Source organism: Siniperca chuatsi, linkage group LG2 (assembly GCF_020085105.1).
Source record: "Siniperca chuatsi isolate FFG_IHB_CAS linkage group LG2, ASM2008510v1, whole genome shotgun sequence".
NCBI lineage: Eukaryota > Metazoa > Chordata > Actinopteri > Centrarchiformes > Sinipercidae > Siniperca > Siniperca chuatsi.
This window is the reverse complement of record NC_058043.1, coordinates 4,449,672-4,473,719: the sequence shown is the minus strand read 5'-3', so window position 1 is coordinate 4,473,719 and position 24,048 is coordinate 4,449,672. Positions and strand designations below refer to the sequence as shown.

The 24,048-nt window shown below is 39.7% G+C and overlaps 1 protein-coding gene across 1 annotated transcript; it reads left to right on the top strand.

The window, feature by feature from the left end:
- The first annotated feature begins 6,685 nt into the window (after positions 1-6,685).
- On the top strand, positions 6,686-19,357 carry zgc:171566. Its single transcript, XM_044221476.1, has 9 exons — positions 6,686-7,089; positions 9,032-9,146; positions 11,573-11,623; positions 12,099-12,183; positions 12,676-12,814; positions 14,492-14,598; positions 15,590-15,680; positions 16,277-16,414; positions 17,064-19,357. The coding sequence occupies exons 1-9, from the start codon at positions 6,978-6,980 to the stop codon at positions 17,183-17,185; spliced, it is 960 nt and encodes a 319-aa protein (XP_044077411.1). The 5' UTR covers positions 6,686-6,977; the 3' UTR covers positions 17,186-19,357.
- The last annotated feature ends 4,691 nt before the right edge of the window (positions 19,358-24,048 follow it).

Genomic DNA, 24,048 nt, shown 5'->3' with positions numbered 1-24,048 from the left:
ATATATATATATATATATATATATATATATATATATAAAATTCTAGTGGAGATCCCAAAGTTCCCCAACATATGAAATATGTCAACTTTTTTTGGAAATGTATGACATACGAAACATGCAGAATATTTCCTTTAGATGGAATGGTGCAGCTATAAAAAAGTGTTGTTTTTTTTAATATTTGACTCAATGTAAACATGATCAAGATATGATACAGTCAGACAGGGTGGAATAAGATGATTTTAGGAACCTTAAAGATACTTAAGAGGAAACAAAAAGGGAAAACTGGACATTAAGGTCCAACACTACGCACGCCCACACAGGTGTTTGGAGTTGTTCTAATTAGACCTCTGCTCAGGTTCAAGTGAGGTGGAGCTATCAGAATCAGAAATACTTTATTGATCCCCGTAGGGAAACTCTTTGTTACAGTAGCTTGCCTCTACATCAGTGCACACAGGAGAAAGTACTAGCAAACAATATGATACACTATAAAACACTATAAAAACAGGTCAGAAAATAAATTAAGTAACTATGCTATGCTGGTAATTATGTGAGGTCAACAAACTTCATTTACTAATAGATCATTTTCACAGCAGACATGTTGGCTTGTCATAGCAGGAAAGTGCAGGTGCAATTGATAACATTAAAAAACGACTGTATTCCACCTAAGTGAGCTAGTCCCAGGGCCCTTGGCTGCCACGGCTTACAGAGATACCTACCAAATTTGTTTCACATGTGCTTTTCATGCTGTGACAACTCAAAATGCCAGCCATGAAAAGGTTTTGATGATGTGCAAGTTGACCCAGGTGCTACTGATAACAGTGATAGCATCCAGCCACTAGGTGACGCACTCCACCTCCCCCCCTTCCATTCCAGTGGTTGCCAGTTCGTTGCACAACCTGCATATTTCATGGTCGAGTGGAGCGAGACTCGACATATAAAGTGATTAATCTTTCGCGATAAAGTAATGAATTCATTTTGCAACACATAGCTATACATTGGCTATAGATTTACGTTGTGCCGTGGTGTTTCATGTAACGTTATCTATGGTAATCTTAGGCTATGGCTAGCTAGCTTTAGGTAACCCTTTTCCCCCCTCATCATTTAATAATTATAGGGGCCCTATATTGCAACACTTACCGTAAAATGACATTTCAATCATCCTTACACTATAAGTCATTAGGTAAATATTTACATTTTAATCCAATCAAAGAGTACAGTACATTGTAGGGATGCTATTAAACCCCACAGCGCTGGACATCAGACAGCTACAGTAAAAGTTGACGTTAGCTAGCGCGTAGTGTTGACCTAACTTTAGTGTTTTCTCGCTGAAAACAAATTTCATAGCGGATTATAAAAGCAACTGAGCGCCACACAGAAACAATGGCTTCAGAGAGAAAGGACAACTGTGTGGTCATGTCAGTATTTTCAGATTTTTACATTAACGTGAGTACCGCAGCTGTTAAGCTCAACGCAGCTGGCTACATGGCTAGCTAGCCACAAGTACCTCAGCAAAGTGTCGCATAATAGGGCTAACGTTAGAGATGACACCCTCAATAACAGTCACGTTTTGGGTCTAAACAGTATAATGAGCAGATTTACAGTAGTTCTGAACTTTAATTTACCTTCGACATGACACATTAGTAATATATTGGGATCCCACGTCCACTCCATTCTTAAAGAAGAGCGACCGTCTTTTCATAAGCGGACCAGTCCGCCACAATCAAGTTGCCCTGCATAAACTTGTACTAGCCCCGGGCCAGCGGTTATGTTGGACCCTGGCCCACTTCTAATTCCTCTCTGATACGCATTTTTGTTATAACGTTACATTGTTTGAGGGAACTATAACATTAGGTAACTGTACGTTACCGTCACTAATGCTAATGTAGCACTTCAGGGATTGACGCTGAACCGGTGACAACACATTAGTTAAGGTTTTAAAGGACTATGACTGTCGGTAGTTATTTTGTTTAAATACGCAGAACTGTAATTTTATGGGTTATTGTTCTGACGATTAAGCTAAGATGTGTGCTAACGTTAGTGTTTTTCCACACTAACTGGCAACTATACCACGTGATACCAACGTTGTTATACTATTAGCTCACAAGCCTTGTTAGAAGCAGGAATCAAACGTCAGACATCTCAAACAGAGATAAACAAAACATTCATTTTGGACCCGTCAATTTTTTTAAATGTTTAATTCACAAATAAATAAATATATATATTTTAGGAAAAGTGATACCTTTATTCCGCACATTTCTAAAAGCTATGGGGATGTATTATTTCAAAAACAAATATTTGTCTACATAAAAATGTTCGTCTGTAGATGCCCATACAGTCCTGAGAAGATGTATAATCAGGCAAAGTACATTAAGTGAAAACACCTGTGTGGGTGGACCATGGCTGTGTGATAGTTGTTTTAGTTGCCTAAAACAAGTGTAATTTGGTCTTCACATACAGCTATGATCCCTTTTGATATAGGTCTACTGTATATTGGTAATATTTTTTCTGTGCATTGTATTTACAGGAATAGTGATAAAAATAAACTTAAGACAAGTCCCCTTTTCTGTGTGTGTGTGTGTCTCCCATCCAATGAGTGTTTTGACTTGTTTTATAGAATGACAGGAATTTAAAAAAAAGTTTTTACTCTAAAACTGGAAATAAATACCCCGCATTTTTTTAGGTTGTTTTGGTGTATCAGTACTCCCAGACGGGAATACAATATGAAAAAAATGTTTTACATACATACATTCCCACATTACTGCATTACCTGATGTAGACAAGCACTTAGCCTTATTAATTCTTGCATTACTCCTGTCATTTATAAAGACTGAAATCTACAAACCTTTAAATATAGCACTTTCAGTGCCGCTTAAAGCAATAAAGTCCGTCAGAAACAGATTCATCCTGTACAACAGTAATGAGGTCAATTTAAATAGCATTTTTGCTGATACATTTTTTAAAAAGTGCTTCAAACGAAGTGCTTGTCAGATGGTCAGTGTCTGAAAGACCTATACCTTTCCAATATCAGAAATGGGGGGTTGCATGTGGCAATTTTTGTAACTTCCCGAAACTGACAATCTGATAAGCACAACCACTGCACACAGCGATTGGCCAGGTGTGCAGAGGTGAGAAAGTATCACCGCATCTGGCCCCTCCCTGTGACTGCAGGCTTTTCACCCTTCCTTTGAGTGTGGCCTTTGGAACAGGTATAAACACTTGCCTTTAGTCATGTTCAGACAACACTTTGTATGAAAGTTACATTTATTTTTCTTTTTTACCACCTGATGGCAGTATATAACTCCACAACAAGCTGACAGAGGCAGAGCCTAACACAGCTTCCCCTTACAAAGTTTTTAAGGCTAATGTGTTAGCAAACAATCGGCTATTTACACATCTAGCAGGCACAGAGCAACAGTAGCATTACTTTTAGGTCAAGTTTCTGTCCACCTGATCAATGTAAAAACAAAAAGATCTTGCTCTTTAGCTGCTAGATGTTCCACGACTGACTTGCAGAGCTACAGAGCTGGTGATGGGTCTCTGTGGTTTCATCACTGTGAGCGGCCCTTTTCAGAGTACACATAGTCATTTGCTCTGTTGTTAATACAAAAAATATTGATTAGTGACGCTTTAAGCTTTCTTTCCCATTTAGTATTCAGAAGAAGAACTGTGTGCCCACATCACCTCTCGTAGCTCCACTCATCTACTTAGTGTTCCCTAATTCAGTCTCTGTGGAGCTTCAGTGTACATTGGTGTGACATCACAGATGAGGGGGTGGAACGGGCTCTTCTTCATTTGGTGACTGAAGAGAGTGTTCACTGGTACAAACTGAACTACCCTGAGGCGTAGGAAGAGCAGATTTGAATTCCCTGTCAGTGGTTTCAGCTGTGGGCTTATAGACTGCAATTATAGTGTAAGATGGCAAACAACACACACTTGCAAACACACACACAATCACAATCCCACATATTGTACTTGTCCATGAAAGTATTGCGTCCCCCCCACCCCCTTCTCTCTTTAGCACACACACTCAGGTTTTACACACGTGATAAGCAGTCTATGTCATCATGTACTTTATAGAATTTATAAACAACTGTCATGTTGAGTTTCAATCTTGGAAACCTGACCTTGGAAATAGCAGTTTGACAAAATATTCTCGTCACATGACCCACATACTTGGTGTTTGTGAGCACTTGGACTTCATTACATCAACACGAGCACAGCAAAGTCCTTGAATACACACAGAGAGCTACAGGGAGACGTTAACCATCAGTAAAGAAACCAGCAAGCAAAGACAGACAGCCGCACAGAGGATGTGTCGGGCGCACAGTAACTGACATCAAAGTCCATTTTCTCCATAATCCATAATCACTCATGATCATTTGGTTTCTTTGTTGGTCGAACTCATTTACTCTCCATCACTCCTAGCTAACTCCATGGTAGCTGATATTGTTAGCAAAAATGGAAATAAGCTAACTTATTTCTGAAATTGCTAAACTTTGTTAGTTTGTTTGCTTGTTTCATTTAAATGATGTTAACTTTCTCCTGACTTTTCCCGTAGCACCATGTTTAGTGCTGATCCACAAATGTTAGGATGTCGACATGCTAAACTAAGATGTTGAAGATGATGGCCAGTGTTGTGCAAGTTACTGAAATTTAGTAATTAGTTACAGTTACTAGTTCATTCTCTCAAAAGTAATTGAATTTCTTACCAATTACTGCATATAAAAGTAATTAGTTACTAGGGAAAGTTACTTTTGCGTTACTTTTAAATGTCTGCTTAAATTATCTTATTAATACACACAGTTGAAAAATCAACTTTTGCAGAAATGCAACCCGGCCAACCTGCAGTGGCCAATCCGGCAATCTGACTGGTCAAACTGCTCACAGTCACCCTGAAATATGACTGAAACCAGGCGCTAGCGGAGTTCATGGACCAAACTATGATACTCTCCCAGTTGTGTCCTCGCTTGGTTTATTTGGCGTACCCAGCTTCGAAGTCTGTATCTGTCTTGCAGTCTGTGCTGAAAAATAGCGATGCCAAGAAGCTTCCTTTGGTTTGTGTCCATTTGTTTGAGAGAGAGAGAGCGAGAGAGAGAGAGACAGTGGTGGTCAAGCGACCTATAGATTGAATGAGGGAGTGCCAGGAGTGAGAAAGCCGTTGAATCAGAGAAATAAAATGTTGTTTTCTGATTGTTTCACAGCGGTTACGTTCAAAAGCACAAATAGACACGCCCAACCCACAAACCCACCCGGTCCAAGTACAGTATGTGTGCGCAGCTGCTTTCTGTGCAGGCAGACTAGTCAGTTAAGTTGACGTTAGGGCAGGACAGCGCATGCTTTGTTTTTCTCGACGGCAACACATGGATGTAGTGGAAGTGTCTTGTGTTCATTGAATAAAGTTAGGGTTATGAATACATGATTTGCTGAGAAGCAAATGAACAAGGGGAAACAACTGCATAGAGTTAAACTTTGCATCCCCTGTGTAGATATATCATAAGTTTGCATCCCTGCACTGAAACCCAGAGTTGGCAGCTCGCTCAGGCAGGTTCCACTGCAGGTAAAATTCTCACCACTCCTGATGGTTTTCCCTGGTTAGACACATAAAAACAAAGACAAACAAATGAGTAAATAATTAATTAAGGTCAGTAATTAGGTAAATATATAACATTAACATATCAGAATGCTGCATTAGACATATTATCTATCAAATTGAACTAGAATTATTTTGGAGGAGGGTGATATCCAACTTACAATGAAAAGGCACACATTCTGGGATAGATTCTTGTACTGTTATGGTCCCTGGAAAATAAGGTGATTTTGACTGTGCCACACACACACACACACACACACACACACACATCTGCAAAACACACAACCACGCACAGATACTGTGCATGAAACTGGGAGGGCTGTTTGGTGGCGGATTGTGACCTCTTGTGGTTCTACAGTACAGGTGCAGTTGCAGTTTGTCCCTCTGCAGTGTACTGTAACTAAAGTCGCTGATCCATGGGCTACCTGAACTACAAACTGCTGACTTCAAATGAACACACACATACACATGCGCAAAATACCTTTTCCTTACTGCAGTGTTCACTCTAAACTAGATTATTTCATACTCACACATGATGAGAATCATCATAGATGAGAACTTTGATGGTGCATCCTGTGGAGCTGAAATTATAACACACACACACACACACACACACTCACACTGCAGTACTTTCTCTTCTTCTCACAAACATGCACACAGTATGTTCTCTGATTTCTAACAAAACAACAATGGACATAGCCCATTATTTAGGAATAAGATAAGAAAAGAACCTTTCAGACAATACAACATGTAATTACAATGAAAGGACCTGCTGACACAATGTGCAGGTCAGCAGAAGTCTGGAAGTTTACAGATCTACAGCAGAGATGCAGTGTGGGCAAAAATGCACGAGAAAGTAATGGTACAGATGGGTTTTTTTTCAGTACAACTTTTCCTACATGGAATGTGCCGAAAAATAAATCAGATTCCTAGGATTGTTACTCACAACAGTTGCAGCCCTGTGATAAACCGGAATAAAATGACACCAAACGAGAGGAGTGTGAATGAGTCTGATCTGGCTGATGTTATCTATGTTTAGCCTAGAAAAAAGAAAGAAAGGAGGTGTTGTCTAGCTGACGTGGGTCTATGAGTGGAGTTCCACACGTGACTGACTTGAAGCATCCTGGAAGGAAGTAAAGACAGAGCTCAGACGAGGACAGCAAGAGAGGAGAATCATCCTTTGACCACACAGCATCGTCACCCAGAAAGCAGGATCTTCGCAGGATCATTTTTATCTGTGCCCTTTCCTTTATTTTATCTGCCTTTTGTTATTTTTATAGACAAAAACCAGCACCGAAATTGCAATTGTTCATCCCCAACCTGCAAACCAAGCCTACATCCCTCATTCCCAGCGGTTTTCTGTTTAAAGTCCTGCGCGGTGTTTTGGATGTGTCGGCCGGCTGCAGCGGTGTTCGCGGTGCTGACCGCCTGTCTCTGTTGCGGTCCGCTTCTGTGCGCGGCGGGGAGAAGCCAGCAGCTCAATTACCGACCGGTCATCGGTAAGATTCAGCCGCATGAACAGCTATATGTGTCTGACTGTCTGGATTATGTAATTCTCATCGAGAATGTTCGACAAAGGTGTGTGCGTAGACAGAGAGTGAGTGCGTGTGCGCGTCTTCGCTTTAGGCTGTGCGTGTGCTTCGGCTACTAGGCTACTGTATCATGACATAAATACCAGTAGCCAATGCATGTTTAATAATATAGGCCTACGTTGTGTGTTATGTGTTACGTTATGTGTGTGTGTGTGTGTGTGTGTGTGTGTGTGTGAATGAGTTGCTTTCTTTGAACTGATGAGCAGTCATCAGTGAGTGTGACTTGTAGTTAATGCGCTTTAATTAGTCGGGAAAGGCGCTATATAAGTACAGTCCATTTCCCTCCATATGTTGTACAAGTGTTAGGCTGTCGGTTAAAACCATTCAATGCAATCACGTCAGAGAGGCCCTATCCTCATTTGTATATTCAAGGCTGCTTTTGAACACAAAACTGACCCTAAAATGATATGTAACTTACAGGTAGTAGAAAGATTTCCAACACTTTAAATAGGCCCATGCATTCTTGTGCTGATGATAAATACATCTGAGCAAAAGGGCGACAGAAGAGATTAATGAATAGATGATGATGTGAACCGGATCACCCTTTATTTGTCTTTTCATTAGGTTTGTCAAATATTAATTAGGGTGGAGTGCGCAAATGTTATTTGTTTCATCACCCAATGTAAATCAGCTTTCACTGTCAATTTACTTTGAAAACAAAAAGAGCATTTATAATCACAGATAGAAGGCTAACACTAACACTTAATATACCTTTAACACCTCAGTTGTCACTGATACCAGGGTCATTTGTTAAGTGTCTGCACAGGCTGTAAGGTTTTAAGAAGGAACAAGAAGTTCAGCAGGATTTTACTGATAAGATTCAGAGAACTATGACAGCACACTATGTCTTCTTGAGCAAACTTGCTGCAGTCATTGTGGTCTGACTCTGACCATGTTTCCAGCCTGAGGCCATGACTCATGATATGTGGTTATACATAAAGTAGGAAGTGCATATACATTGCATTGCACTGCCACACCAAGCATTTAGGGTGTCATCTCATGCAAGGGGTTTGCCTGTTTGTTTGGCAGGAGGGTATCAAAAATGATTTATATTTAAATTAAAAAATAAAAAAACAGAAAAAAAAACTATGTTTTGAAGCAGATTAAATGTTTGTAAATTTCCTCTATAATTAACAGTTTTAGCGGATTGTATCTGCTCTCTAAGTGTTACTTTTGAATCTGTATTGTGTATTCTTAGTCTTCAGAACTTTTTGTTTGATGACCTAATTTAAAGCATTAGGCTATATAGTTTCAATGTTATCATATATTTTTGAGTTTGTGTTTTTTGCATGGGCTCAGCACTAGGTGTTCTAAATATTCCATCTGCCGTGCTTTGTGCATTTCATTCCATTTTTACTTGCAACATGGGACATCCCTTTTGTTTTGGTGGCTGTGGGTAAAATAAAAGGATGTGGATGAAAACACATGATGGCTGTGCTTTGTCATATGACAAAATGGCAATGTCAGCGTCATGACAAATGTCATCTGGACATTGTCGAGTATACGACAGACACGGGGCATTGTGGGGATTTGAACTATATTTAGAACACAGTATGTATCTTTTGCTGGTAGAGTTTGTGGTGTTTTGTTCCAGAGACCTGCTTCGAAAGGAAGCATAAACTATTAGGGAGACACACATGTCACAATAATGAACAAGTCAATACCTGTAGGGGATTTGATGTCTTTAAGAGTCCACCAGTGTATACTTTCCATGTCAACACTTTAGTCCCTTGCACTTTGTTGCTTCTTAATCTTTTCTGTGTGGACAGAATTTCTCAGCTACGCAGCATCCGTTTTTCAGTGCTGAAATATCAGCTATGTTATGTTATCTGTCTTCTGTCCTCCCTAGGTGTGTTGGCACAGGAAAACCTTCCTGGAGACCAGTTTGCTCGTGGCTCCTCTTACATCGCTGCCTCCTATGTCAAATACCTGGAGGGAGCCGGGTCAAGGGTCGTACCCATCAGGTAAAGCAGTCAGGTGCGACCTCTCAGTCGTACTTGTAAGAGCCAGACTGGATTAACCCCCCCACACAGACATACACAGATGCCTTTAAGTTCCATTAAAGGTGAGGTATGCAATTCTGGAGAAATCCAATCCCATGACTAATACCATGATGTAGAGCGAACAACGACACAGCAAGTAATGTAACTACCGTTAGCTAGGTTGTGGGTTAGCAAAGTGTCCCTACAGTTGCTGCTGCGAAGCTAACAGCCAGAGAGGACGAGACGGTTTCCCAGATCCAGCAAACCAGCGATACTCACAACTCTCCTGCTGCTATAGCTAACATCACAACAACAGCATATCTTGGCAAAGTAGAAAGTAAGCTGAATGTCCGTGGGTAAGCAATTCAACCTGACACACAAATCATGGCTGGAACAGTGTTGTCACTCCGTCACTGCCAATAAAAACTACTATATATATATATATATAGAGAGAGAGAGAGAGAGAGAGAGAGTGATTACTGAATGAAAATGCATTTAATTGCAGAAACAATGCAGACCTTAAATACTATCAAGTGACTGCAACAGACAAACAGTAGAACAATTAAGAATTATTTAAGCTGCTCTAATCAATATTTTCATACTACAGTTTTTTTTTAGAATTGTTAAGTCACATTTCTCTATACAAGTTCATGTTTTCAGAACTCTTCACACAGTCAGCACAGCAGAAGGCAATGTGGTCTAAACTGTGGATCACTTCATTGCTTTTACACAAAATGCATTCAATGACCACATCTTTCAAATTTCATGAACTGTTTTCTGACTCAAACTCAACCACCACCAAAACTTTTGTGTACTCACACTCCATTTTGCACGTTTACATACTATTGTCAAAACTGTTACATTTACGTTCAAAACCTAACATAACTAAAAAATAAATAAAAACATAAATAAAAATGCATAAACTCTTAATAGGGACACTGAGCAGCTAATTTTATTCCTTGATGACCTTTATGGAAGACTTGTAACAGGTGAGGAAAGGGGGCAAGTGAGGCAGAATCCAGAGGGTTTTGTAATTATAGAAATACTGTTAGAAAATTATTATAAGATCATTAGTTCCTACTAACTGACAACTGACGGCAGCGGCGGATGGCCGCCCACCATTGAGTCTGGTTCTGTCCAAGTTTTCTGCCTCTTAAAGGAAGTTTTTCCTTGCCACTGTCGCCAAATGCTTGCTCATGGTGGGATTTGTTGGGTCTCTGTAATGAATCTTATAAAGAGTACGGTCTAGACCTGCTCTATAGGAAAAGTGCTATGAGATAACTTCTGTTATGAATTGGTGCTATATAAATAAAAGTAAATAAATTGAATTGACTTACAGCAGTATCATTAATGGTGCAGGATGTGGTTTCATGTGGGCGGAGCCTGTGCAAATGAGAGGGACATCACCATATTAGTAGCTCACTACAGTATGAGACATGTATGTTGAGGGATATTACGACAGCCTTTTTACTTTTACATCTTCCTCATAGTTTATTATTAATAAGGTTGTTTTCCATAACACAATAAATGTATTTGATGAATAAATACTAGAAAAAAGGGAGTATCTTGGCTCACAACACCTCAGTGCTTTTCTTCTTTCCCTCCCTGTCATAATAAGAATTGAAATGAGGTAGAGAATATGAAATGATGCAAGCCCCGAGCCTGCCCACAGACTCAATATCCTCTAAATGTCGTAGCGGGGTGCTATATAGAGGTATGTGGACCCAAAAGCAGATGACAAGGAAGCGGTCTCAGGGTGAAGTAACCTGAATGACTACTGTGTTTATTGTGGGGTGGTATGCAGGCAAGAACAGGCAGAGGTGAGCAGACAGGTAATGAGCAGACAAAAGGCAGATAAGTACCGGCTAGAATAGGTGAAAACAGGGGAGTGAGTCCAAGGTGGAACACAGTTCACAAAGGAGCAGGCCAAAATCCAAAAATCCAAACAAGGTCCACCGGAGAACAAAGAATCCAAGATAAACTCACAGTCAAGGGCTCGGCAAGGAACAACACCACGTGTACAACAATGATCCAACCCTGAACAAAGAAAAGACCAAGACTAAATACCCTAGGGGAGGTGAGATAACGAGACACAGGTGCCAACAAGGGAAAACACAGACAGGAAGTAAAAACACAAGACATACAAGGGAAAGAGAATACTACAAAATAAACCAGGAAGTGACAACCCCAAAACTACCACACTAAATGTTGAGATTACGTCATTTCCTATCTATAATGTCTAAATTCTTGTTCATTCAGGCAAATTTTTTATTGGTCGCCATGCACACAGGGGGTGTGTAGACAGTCATCTCGTGCTTTTATCCATAGTGATTAAAAATGTATTTGATTGTCTTGGATAGTTCATGGGTTTAACTATTTTTATGTCTTTTTATGCCTTTTTTCACCAGAATCAATCGCACAGAAGAAGAATATGCTAAGATTTTCTACTCAATTAATGGGTGAGTTGAACAAGGTTCTCTTGTTGTCTCCTTTCTTCAGCTCTCTATATGACACACTGACTGTCGTTTGCTGCCATAGGCCTAATAATTGCACTAAACACGTTTCTGCCTGGCTCTTGCTTTCCATTGTACTGCAGGATTTCATTGCATTGGCCGTGTGTACAGAATTTTTTAGAATTAAAAAACTGAGCTAGATAAGAAGTGGTAATAAAAACATTGCAATGCAGTTTGTATTGGTAAGTTTAGCAATTTATTGGTCTATTACAGTACAGTTGTCGATTCTAAATCTGGTCAGCGGCTCCAAACGGCAGGTTTTGGCATAGTTTACTTGCTAAAAGGTCAACAGGCTGATTTAGCCAATCACATGTGAACGCTGTAAACAAGTGATATCAACCACTGTTAACTGTATGCAAGATTTCCTAGCAGCATTTCCCAGCATGTTGCCTAAATGTCTAATGTGGAAGTGTCTCCTCAGGTTGTTGCTGCCAGGAGGAGATGTAGATATTCAGACATCGCAGTTCAGTCGAGCCGCCAAGATCTTTTACGACTTGGCTCTGAAGGTAAGACATTTGACATATACAACTGACTGCCAAGATGAAGTGACATCTCAGGATGACATTGACAAGCTGCTACCTCCTGGGGTAGCGTGCTGGGGGAGGAGGGAGGAGAGGTGTGAAAGGGGGCACTGGTGCTGGTGAGTGGGGACCCAGGCAGCCCTGCTGAGTTCATTGGGGTTGTGTGGTCAAACCTGTTAAAAAACAAGTTCAGGTCATTTGCGCGTTTGAGGGTCCCCTCAACAGCAGTGCTTGACTGTTTGTAGCCAGAACAGTAACAGGAAGAAGAAGAGGGAATTTGGTACTAAAATGACTTTAACATTGGAATATTTGTCTAACTCAGACTGTTGAAGCCTTATATTAGCCTCAGCTGCACTTGGGCTGTAGGTGAAATAGAGCATTCTGTGTAGAAAGTCCTTAGGTAATTTAAGGTTAAAAAATGGCATTACACCTTCCTCATTGTCACCTTCTCATTCCTCACTCTCTTATCCTCTGCAGGCCAACGATGCTGGGGACTACTTCCCTATCTGGGGAACTTGCCAGGGCTTCCAGCAGCTGTCTGTCCTCACAGCCAACAAAAACCTGCTCACGCTCACTGATACCAAGGCTGTGGCTCTAGCTCTCACTCTCACACCAGGTATTCAGCAACCTCACAACATGAAGCTGAGCACTTCTTTACTTCTGTTCTCCGTTCTGCTTGCCTCTCTTCTCAGATGGGACACATGTCTTAGTTTACAGTCCTTTTCTTTTTTTCTTCTGTCAAGCAAGTTAGTACTATCAAAATGGTGCCTTTGTCATTTGTTACATTTAAATGTATAGAGATCACTAATCTTAAAGGCCCTGTACACCCACACAGTTGTCTTCAGTTATTCTGGATAGTATGATATTTGCTCAGGTTGATGTTAGGCAGAGTTATGCTGGGGAATGGTAGGCCTACGAAAATTAAATCAAAGGCAAGATTAGCTCACGTTAATCCTAAAATTTATGTGCAATATGTAATCCAAAACTGGGATATACAGTATAATTTATTTTTTGACAATTAAAAGGGGGATCCCTTTTACTGGAATCCTACTAGAAACACAACAAAGAGCAATAATTCCTGCCTAAAGGTTCTTTCTAGTTGTGATCCCCATCTGCCTCACAGCAACATCACTCATGGTGCTGACTGTGATGTGGGCAGATCCCAAGTAAATACAATGGGAAATCACTCTCATATATAAATAAATGTTGGTGAAAACAAAAATCATAATCAATTGTCAGACTAATATAATTGTGTCATTACAACTAAAGATGTCACCTCTGAGGAAATAAAAAGTATTTAATGATTATCTGACAAACAAAACAGCCAGTTGTTAAAAAATGCACCAGCCACAAGTCCAGTGCCTGCAGGGAGGAGTGTGTCAGTAGTGTAAGTGTCTTATGTGGGCAAATACCTGAGAGCCCCTGTTGTTGGGGTGCAGTCCATCGCGCTTGAAGAAGGCAGAACGGCCCCAGAAAAGATCAAAGTTGTCTTTAAAAGCGTTAGCCATGAATTTAAGCAGAACAGACGACTGAATTGTTGTGTTTTGTTCTCCCATGCCAGCTGATTCAATTAAAACTGTGAAGTTTCGATGTCTCTTTTAAGACAGTGTTTGGCTCAGTCGATTGACGGAGGTTCATGTGCCTTTTGCTCATGGTTGTAGTTGGACCCAACATTTCTTAGGAAAATGTCCTGAGGAGCAGCAACAGCTTGTCCTCACGCACGGTGGAAGGATATATGTCCACTGAGGAGCTCAATCTGCACAGAGCTTAAATGTTCTGGTGTTCGGTTTCAAATAATATTAAAACTGGTTAAAATCAGTCAAGTTAAAATTCACTAAGATGATAAAACAATTAAAACTCAGAGTAAAAACAAACCAGGGAAGACGGAGGCTGCCATCTTGGATTAAAGTTCACACCTCATGATGTCTTTAAAGAGCGAAATTTCCTAATCCTGCCATCTTTCAGAATTGTGATTCAGATTTGACCCATAGCAGTGTCACTCATGGTGCCGAATGTGGGCGGATCCCACGCAAATGAGATAGAACATTTCTCTCAGTGGCACACCAGTCTGTTATGAAAGAGTAATCTTGAGTTCCACTAAGCTTTTAGGCCAGCTGCAGATGTAGAAAGAGCACATGATTAAATATGATTCCACTGATTCCAACAGTAATGCTGTATTAAACAACTTTTTCTAATTAACTTCAAAAATTAAATGTAACTTCCTCTCTACTGTGTCATGTGAACTGCTTGTCTGAACGTCCTGCCTCGCCACAAATCTGTGCCTGTCCTCTAGCGGCCCAGTCCAGCCGTCTGTTCCGGAGTTTTCCCAAGGATCTGCTGCAGTCTCTGGCTGAGGAAAACATCACTTCCAACTTCCACAGCTGGAGTCTGTCTATGCAGGTATTTTCTGCTCCCCTTCTTTTGTTTTCCCTCTTTTTTTCTGCCCCCTCCTGAAAGGCATGATCAGCTCCTGTCATGGCTGGAGTCTTTTGGTGTTGTTTCAGTTTCAGTTTGTTCTGTTCCACTTCTTTAAACTAGTGAATTGAACTCGTGATCTTTGGTGTAGGAGTCCAACGCCTTACCACCAAGCAGAAATGAAAATGATAGAAGGTGTAATCTACAGTAACTGAATATCCAAGGCATTTCACAAAGGGTCCTCAACTGTATGTCAGGCGTTGCTCTGTCTATCATTATTATTATTATTATTATTATTATTATTATTATTTTATTATTATTATTATCTTAAATATTCTAAACTGAAACATTTATTTACTGTAAAACACTGTCTATTCAGTGTTGAAAATCTACCTTGAATCCAGATATAGCTATGTATGCTTTTAAAGAGTAAATACATCCAGGCTAATAATCTACATCACCCAAAGCCCAAGTACTGCTGTCTCAAGTACGACAGACCACACCTGAAAACACTCAGCTGGTGTCAGAGGGACGGTGGCACGGTGTCAGGCGCGGTGGCCAACGGGTAAGGCATCGGTCTCATAAACCAAAGATCATGGGTTTGACCCCGTCCATCCTTGGGGGTATAAACTTCAACTATGCAACTTCAAGCTGCTTGTGATCCTTAATGGGATGTCAGAAAAGGATTTTAGTGTGGCTCGGTTAGCGACCTGTCTCACATATGAGTCCTGTTGCGTGTTCTTGTGCAAGGCACTCAACAGCTAGATAAATCTCAGCCCAATACCCGAAATCTTAGCATTTACTGTAAATAAAAAGAGCTTCTCTATTGTCATCTACCTTTAGCATCAAATTAACATACATCAGTTAGTCTGACCAATGTTTTGAGTATTTATTTACTTTTGTTACATGTAAAAGGAGCAAATTAGTTTAAGGGCTACGACAACTACTAATAAAATCTCTGTCTTTGAACCAACAGAACTACAGCCGAAATGCCAAGCTGAAGAGGTTTTACAAGGTCCTTTCCACTAACAATGATGGGAAGAAAGAATTCATCTCCACCATGGAAGGTATCATTCATCACTGACTACTTTGCAGCTTGAGTGCCATATCGTTCATGTTGTTCACCACACAATTACAAACATACAAATAGCAAACTACTGTGAATTCAACATTTTCAATTCAATTTTATTTATATAGCGCCAATTCATAACAGAAGCTATCTCATTGCACTTTTCCTATAGAGCAGGTCTAGACCGTACTCTTTATAATATTATTTACAGAGACCCAACAAATCCCACCATGAGCAAGCATTTGGCGACAGTGGCAAGGAAAAACTTCCTTTAAGAGGCAGAAACCTTGGACAGAACCAGACTCAATGGTGGGCTGCCGTCTGCCGCTGCCGCGTTATGAACGGCGTGTTTCAGCATTCACAACTTTCCACCTGATACAATAACATCACCTAATAACTGAATAATGTGTTTGCTCATAATAATGAGAGTGATGCTGATTATTCAGATGACATTGGGAATTGTATGATGAAACGGGGGAAATTATGTTGGTGATGGTCCAATTTTAAATTAGATGTTGAATAGAGTGATTTTTTCAGTGCTTGAGCAAGTTTTCTTTTTTTCTGTCTGCTGACAATGTTTCTGGTTTTCCTCAGCCTACCGCTACCCATTTTATGCAGTGCAGTGGCATCCAGAGAAAAGCCCCTTTGAGTGGATAGATAAGCCGGGCATGGTTCACTCCACTTCTGCTATAAGAGCCTGCTTCTACACTGCCAGCTTCTTTGTCTCTGAAGGTAACATGCTGTACCTTTATATGCTTTATTACATGCTTTAATTTAGTGCCCAAGGACACTTTGACATGTGGGCTGGAGGAAACCGGGGTCGAACCGCCGACCTTATGATGGGTGGACGACCCACTCCACCACAGTCGCCCCATATTATCATTAGCTTAGAATCAGTCAATTTAGTAGCTGTTCTGGAGCTTTCAATCTTATCACATGATCTTCATCAGCAGATGGAGTTCTCATGAAAATGTAAATGTTCAAATTTCCATTTTTTCTGAGCACTTTAAGGAAATTCTTGCCCATGTTGGCTAAAAATCAATCAAAGAAATGTATTATGGCTTTTGCCGTTTCCTTGTGACTGGTTACCAAATTATAGGAGATGTGGCCAATTTAATCTAAATTGTGCAAATATAACAGAATTTAAATGACACATGCACAAATCAAATAAATGTAGTCGATGAAGGTCCTCACAAGTGTAAGACAAAGAGAAACAAATGCATATAGCTCATTTAATACTTGAACAGTGTGAGTGTGTGTTATGAAGAAAAGAGCAGCTGCGGGTCTGTATGGAAGAAGCTTCTTCACTATACTCTTCTTGGTCTCTCTTTTCTTTTCACTCTCGCCTTTTCTTCTTCCTTCCTTTCTTTCTCTCTTCCAGCTATGAAGAACCAGCACCATTTCTCCAGTCCTGTGGAAGAAGACCGAGCTCTCATCTACAACTTCTCTCCCGTCTACAGAGGCATCCACGCTGTCTTTGTGCAGAACTATTACTTTGATTGATGGACAGTACTGAAGACGAAACAGACCTGGGCTCGGTCTAGTCAGAATTTTGTCATTGGTACAACATCTTGGCCCAATTTTAAAACCAAACTTGATGGTGTCGTCACTTGCAGTAGCCTCAAACATCAAGTAGATAATTAGCTTAGCTCATTTGCACAGTAATATGAAATGCAGATGTGCCAACAGGACATGATAGGTTAAATTATTGTCCCTATATTGTTAAAACTACATCCAATCTGACTGGCCCGTATATGGACTATGTTTTGCCTCCAGAATTATATAGGTCCAATTATGGCAAACTAAATTAAATTAACCTAAACATAAAGTACTGATAAATACTTGGTCAAGAAGAATATGACCTACATTCCAAATATCCAATTTTCAGGGTAAAAGCTTACATTTCCATGTTATTAAAATACTTCATTGGATACCTTTGCTGGTGTTTAATGCTATTAAATTACATGTCCCCAAAAAATAAACCATAAGGGGCTTAACAGCCTGAGGGATCAGTGACAGAGTTTTGCAAAACCACTAAAGTCACCTCACTTAAGTTTTCGTACACCCACTCCGGGACCAACAATTTCCCAAATCACTGCCATTTCTGTTTTTATTTTATTGTTTTGTTTTTTTGTCTCTCCAAATATGTTTTTTCTTGGGTTTCTGGACACAGTTCTTGTCAACTTCAACTCACTCACCTCTGGGAAACGTCACGCCTGGTTAGTTTTGTTTGATAGAAGTCAAGTTCCCTTCGGTGAACACCAGCACCAGGCTCTACCCTGTGTACATTTGTTTTAAACTTTTCCACTCTGTGGGATGCATTTCAAAAGATTACAAATTGCCCATAGCCTCATTGGGAGGAATTGTTAGCCTCCTTTAGCTCCTAAAAGTCCAGAAGGTTGAAATTAACTAAAGGCCTTTGTTTTGTTAGTATACCCCAAGCCTGATGAAAATCCCACTTGACCCAGGCTTAAACATGGATAACCAATAAACACTGACTTGCCTCTGTTCCCATGTTGTTTGATCATCAGCAAGAGGCTACTGAAGGTCAGTTAGACTGTGACAAACTGCTGTTTCAGTATCAGTGTTGAATAATGAATGTGAGTCTTTAATAATCTTTCTTTCTGTAGAAATGGAAAAATCCTTTGCTACCTATAGTCCTTTTTTTATGTATTGGCTTTATTCTACAGCACATCACAAGTTGCTCATCTCTCAATATCTGTACGATATACAGCATTCAGTGTGTATACCTATCAATTGGAAATGAAAAGTTAATTAGTTATTTCTTTTAAAGAACTACTATCATATTTTTAAGTTGTGTAATCATGTTGTATCAAAAACTCTATAGATGAGTCTTGAGAAAGAGTTCAGTACATGATTGTATTCTTTTGTTTCCCTGTGGGCATTTAAACCTTTTTACAGGAAATTGAGTATTTTGTATAACATGTTGTTAGAGAGTCAGAGAATGCCACACATCTCTAAAGATTATCAGGATTTTAGAAATTATAGTTTTTACACTGAAACATATTTTGGGTTTTTTTTTTCTTTCAATTTTACAGTAGGCAGATTTCAGCAATGACATTCATTTTATATAAAGGGGGTTGGAAACCTGAAAACCTTGTAGGTATGAGGTTTCCTCATGATACCAACAATGTTCTTAATGGAAAAGGTGGATTTTATGGATCATTTTATGATTGTCTGATTTTAAAATATAACATTGAATGTTTAATGGTGTGGCATGACATCATAACTGTGTTGAGACATTTTGTCATTTCCTTCATCAGCCATTCTAAAACTAGTATACCAAACCAATAAGGCTCATCATTTTGGGTTTTTAACAATTATCAGACAAATACAGGATTTTTTATTTTTTTTAAAAATTTTTGCAGTGCAAGAGAAAGCACACAAAGTCATCAGGTGACCAATACAGCCAAAGTCAAAATAAATAAATGAATGAATAAAAATATTCCCTTTTTGGTTTTGTTAATAAAACCAAAAATAATGAGCCCTACAACAAACTAGTTGTCCAAATCCTACTTTAGAACATTCTATATTATATTTAGTTTAACTCAGTGGCTTTGGATACATGCATTAATTGCACAACTGATTGTACAAGTTTTGCTTCTTTGTTTGACCATGTGTCGGATGATCAGACAATAAAGGAAGTCAAGTAAACCTCAGTGCCTCCAATATCATTTGTTTAGTCTTAAAAGAACACAAGTTTCCATTTACTGTCCCAACATCTGCCCTTACAGCTGACTGACTGACATGTGATGACGTGTGAAACTACTACTACTACTCATTCGCTATGTAGCCTTTATCCTGCTACAAAAACAAGTGTTTTAAACACTTCATAGGCCCAATCCATAGTCATGTCATTGCTGTCCCGTGAAAGGCATGTATCTCCAAAATGTCAACTTTTTATAAGAAAAACAGCATTGTGAGAAGGCATTTTTCATATAATCCATGGTTTTTACAGTAAATGGTTTATTTATCTTAGGAAGCAGGAGAATTTTCTCAACCAATAAAGGAAAAATCACCATAATCTCAGCTTGGACAGTGGCAATATATAATAGAAGAGTTTGAGTTATTGGTCTATGGCCTGGTCCAAAAAGCAGGTCAAGTTAATTTGAAAAAATGTTCTGAGTGAAACCTGGCAGCCCCACAAATCTGGAACATGGAGTAGTGTGTTAATATACATTGTGGATGTAAACATGTTTATAGGAACTTCAACTTAAACCCCCTGCAAATATGGTTTTAAATCTTAGGTACTGTATGCCTCTTCAACATAACATATTCAATGTGCAAAGTCAAAGTTTGCAAAAGAAGAAAAAACACCCTTAGGTATTATTTATTAGGAGTTATTAGGACACTCATAAACTCAGACAGCGCTCAGACAAAACACAAATACTGAAAGCACAAATACAGAAAATCTCTCCAAACTTTTTCAGAACATTTTATGTTCATGTAGGACATGTAGTGTTCCTTTAATTGTCAGTTATTTTACATAACTTAAATTTAGTGGTTGTTTGTGTTAGTCTCTGCATTAAAAGTCATATCAATCAATTTGGGAGTAACAGCCTACCTCACTCCTGTGTTTGGATTTGGCACACACTTGCATAGGGTTTGTACAAAAGATCCACTAGATGGCATCACGATACCACTGAATGTATGCTGTAACAGTGGAGAGACTATCAGTGTTTGCAGACTTGATATCCAGGATTTGAAATGTCTAAGTAACAATTAGTTCTACAACACAAAATTAAAAGTTGCATTGTATTGTATTTTATTTAGTATCCTCCAGTTTCATTACATATTCTCAAGTTTCTTTCAGTATGCTCAACCTTTTATTCCATATTGGCACACTTTGAGTCCATTCTGCAAGCTACAGAATGTGATTCGTATAGTGAGTAACACATTCAGTTTAGAGCTGCTTTGACCATTCGTTGCATATCAGTCACATTTCCTCACCCCAAAATATTTGATATTTCTTGTAAAATTTTGGGATGAAAAAAAAATAATAAGAAGAAGTTAATATCTCAATATGTACTTACAAGTACTTACATTCCTCAGAAAAATGGAAAAACCTCCATAATTCCATGACAACAGGGTAAACTTCATCTGCTGGGGAAGCTACAGAATACCTACCAAATGGACCTTGTGGTGCAATTGGGGTCAAGAATGAACTTTCAAAAAATGATCATTTTAACATCTACAATTCCATCGGCTAAGGAAGACTGTGTGACACAATCAAAAGCTGCAGAACAGCTGTGGACCTGGTGGTGAGATTGTTTTGTCAACCAATGATAATATGTTATTTCTGCTTCAACGAAACAGCAAAAGTTTCCCTATTTTCTCTGTAATGTAACCCTCTGCAGCAAACAGGTGGAGATGGAGTTTTCAGTTTGCTCAAATATCAAATAATCTCTTCCTGTTGTCAGAATGCAGTGATTACACTCTTCATGACCACAAAATGGCATCTACATCCCATCAATATTAAATTGATGTGTTGACAGTAGTACAGTTCCCCACACTACCAAAGAACAGTGAATGCATCACTTCAAATACCAGTATGTGGGACTTGGGAGTGACTGTTATATTCTGCTTAGCTGAAAAAGCAATGCTGAAACTTTTTTTTACTGAGACATGGACGGTGAATCAAATATTTATTCAGGCATAAACTGCTCTTTTGTCACCACTCTTTTATACATTATACATAACAGCCTTGGCCATGGATCCTTGGATACAGTGTGTGCATGTCCCTGTGAGAGTGTGTGATTGCTTGCTATTCAGATATGTGACAGCACATACCAGGACTATATAAGGATAAGGTCTAGACCACATATCAGCTTTATGCTCACACTGGGCAGCTCTTGAGTGAGAGGTAGTTTTTATATCCAGGCAGACACACAAACACACACACACACACACACACAAACACACTCTTCAGCTTCTGTTTCATGGCTTTGTTGAGTTTTCTTCGGATCATTTTCTTTTATCTGATGTACTGAAGCTTCAACGATCTTAAGAAAAATAAGCAGCGTTTCTTTTTCTTTGCAAGATATCTTGAGCGGAGAGGAGAGGATAGGAGGAAAAACAGGAAAGTGCAGTGGATTGGAGAAGAGCAGGGACGGAGAGGAGAGAAAACGACTTACTTGAGGATGCAAGAAATGGATGAAACATAGGAGGAAGGAAAAAAAGAGGGAGTAGGAGGAGTGAAACAGCTGTCAGAAAGATCAGAAAGGGAGGGAAAGGGAATTAGGCACCCAGCCAGCATGTCGATGTAGGAGTTTGATGGGACATATTTGTCCACTGGCTCCCTACAAACCTGATGTGGGTCTGCCCATGTGGAGGTTAATGGGGCCAAGCTGAGTTACAACTGGGGCCTGTGAGCAATGATCCTTAGGCTCCACATCGGCCCCTGTTTGTGTTCACTTGCAGTATGTGGGCTAATTGATTGTGGGATTGATTGTGGGAAGGCAGACTCCTTCGAGAGAGACAATAGGGAATCTGGCACCAAGCTCACACCCTCAGCTGACCATCACACTCACACTGTTTGTTGACTTCAGCTCTGCATTCAACACTGTCATCCCTTCCAAGTTAATCACCAAACTCGGAAACCTGGGCATTAACACCTCCATTTGCAGTTGGATTATGGACTTCCTGGCAAACAGACCTCAGCTTGTTAGGTCAGGCCACAGCTGCTCCACCACCATCACACTCATCACTTAGTTGCCTTGTTACCCAATAGTAGGCACTTCCCCACACCATTTTTGGAACAGCTGATTAACTCTGCATCTTGATTGCCTTGATCTTGCCTGCCTGTTGCTGAATGTAAGGCTGAAACGCCATCATGTAAAGTACATTTAACCCTTACCTGCCTTGTCTGAAAAGTCTGCTTATGGGTCTAAACCTGCAGCCGATGACTCACACCACAGGACCCACTGGACCAATAGGACTCTTGATCCAGTGTTAGGTTGTACTGCCCCAGTGAACTCATTACAGGGCAGTTTGAGCTCTGGGAGCTGCTTTGGAAACTCTAAATTCAACAACAAAAGTGCCACAAGCTGATTCATCCCCACTGCGATTACATCATTTCATTTGCACATGTAATCATGTTGCCTCCAGAGCTTCAGTCATAACTTATTTTGTAATGATGAACCATAATTTTGCACTGTGTAGTTTGTGTCTGACCTTAAGTTGCACATTATGATGTTCTTTACGGGGCAATAAATATTTGAATTAAACTGAAATTAACTTTGGACATTTGGCAAAAGACTCAAAGACTGCCTGATGACTTACATTTCAATTTGAGGCTGAGCGCTCTGTACCCCCCTCCCTCTGCTATTGTATCTATTAAACATGCATTCCACACAAATGTAATAGGCTACTATGGTATTTGATGAATGATGCTCAGTGTTTTTAATTAAATAGCTGATCAAGTAAGGACTGCAACCAGATTCATATTTGTTCCCTGAGACCCATTAATTACACAGAGCTTTCCTCTCATCAATTCATAAAATAACTCAATTTCCTCTGCATTATTGAAGCACAAGGACACATGGGATCCAATCAGAATATTTGGAGTTTATTAAATGATTGAGTGTGGTGGGTTGTGATGGTACTATAAGCAGGGTAATCTTCATCAGACATACTTTATGAGTTACTGTGGAGCTTCACTCAGCCCGAGCATTACCTCTTGAATCCACAACACACACACACACACACACATGCATTCGGTATCTCCCATCAGCCATCCTCATATGTATACACACTACCAGACACAAACAGAGTAATTCCTATCATCATCATGATGATCGTCATCTTCCTGGCAGCATTTCAACAGCAGCAACATTCATCTTCACACCTCATTAACCAAGACAAGGATGTCAGGATCATCTGAATGCACATTAGCATGCATGTATACACACACACACAGAAATCACACAAAATACACACGTGCATTATGTATACAAGTGCTTGTTCATGTAAATCACATATGCACAAACACACACTTTTATGTGCAAGCAGACAACCACACAGACATACACACTCCACCTCCTGCACAGAGACACCTGCAGCGTACAGAGCAGTGCTGATCCATAATGTGCATTCCAACCCCATCATTATCCATGTAACATATCATTACTGCAAGTTAGCCTGTATTATACACCATCCATATCGTTATACATCATGGTGTCTGTGCCTTGAAATGATAGTAATAAACTGTATTTGGAAGGCATTTTTAGTGATGGTGCTTTCAGAATTGCTGCTACTACGTTCCCACACTGAACCACAGAGAAATATGTTTAAGGAGAAGGGAGGGAGAAGTTACTGAAATGTTTTTCTGCATATCTGAGAATGGG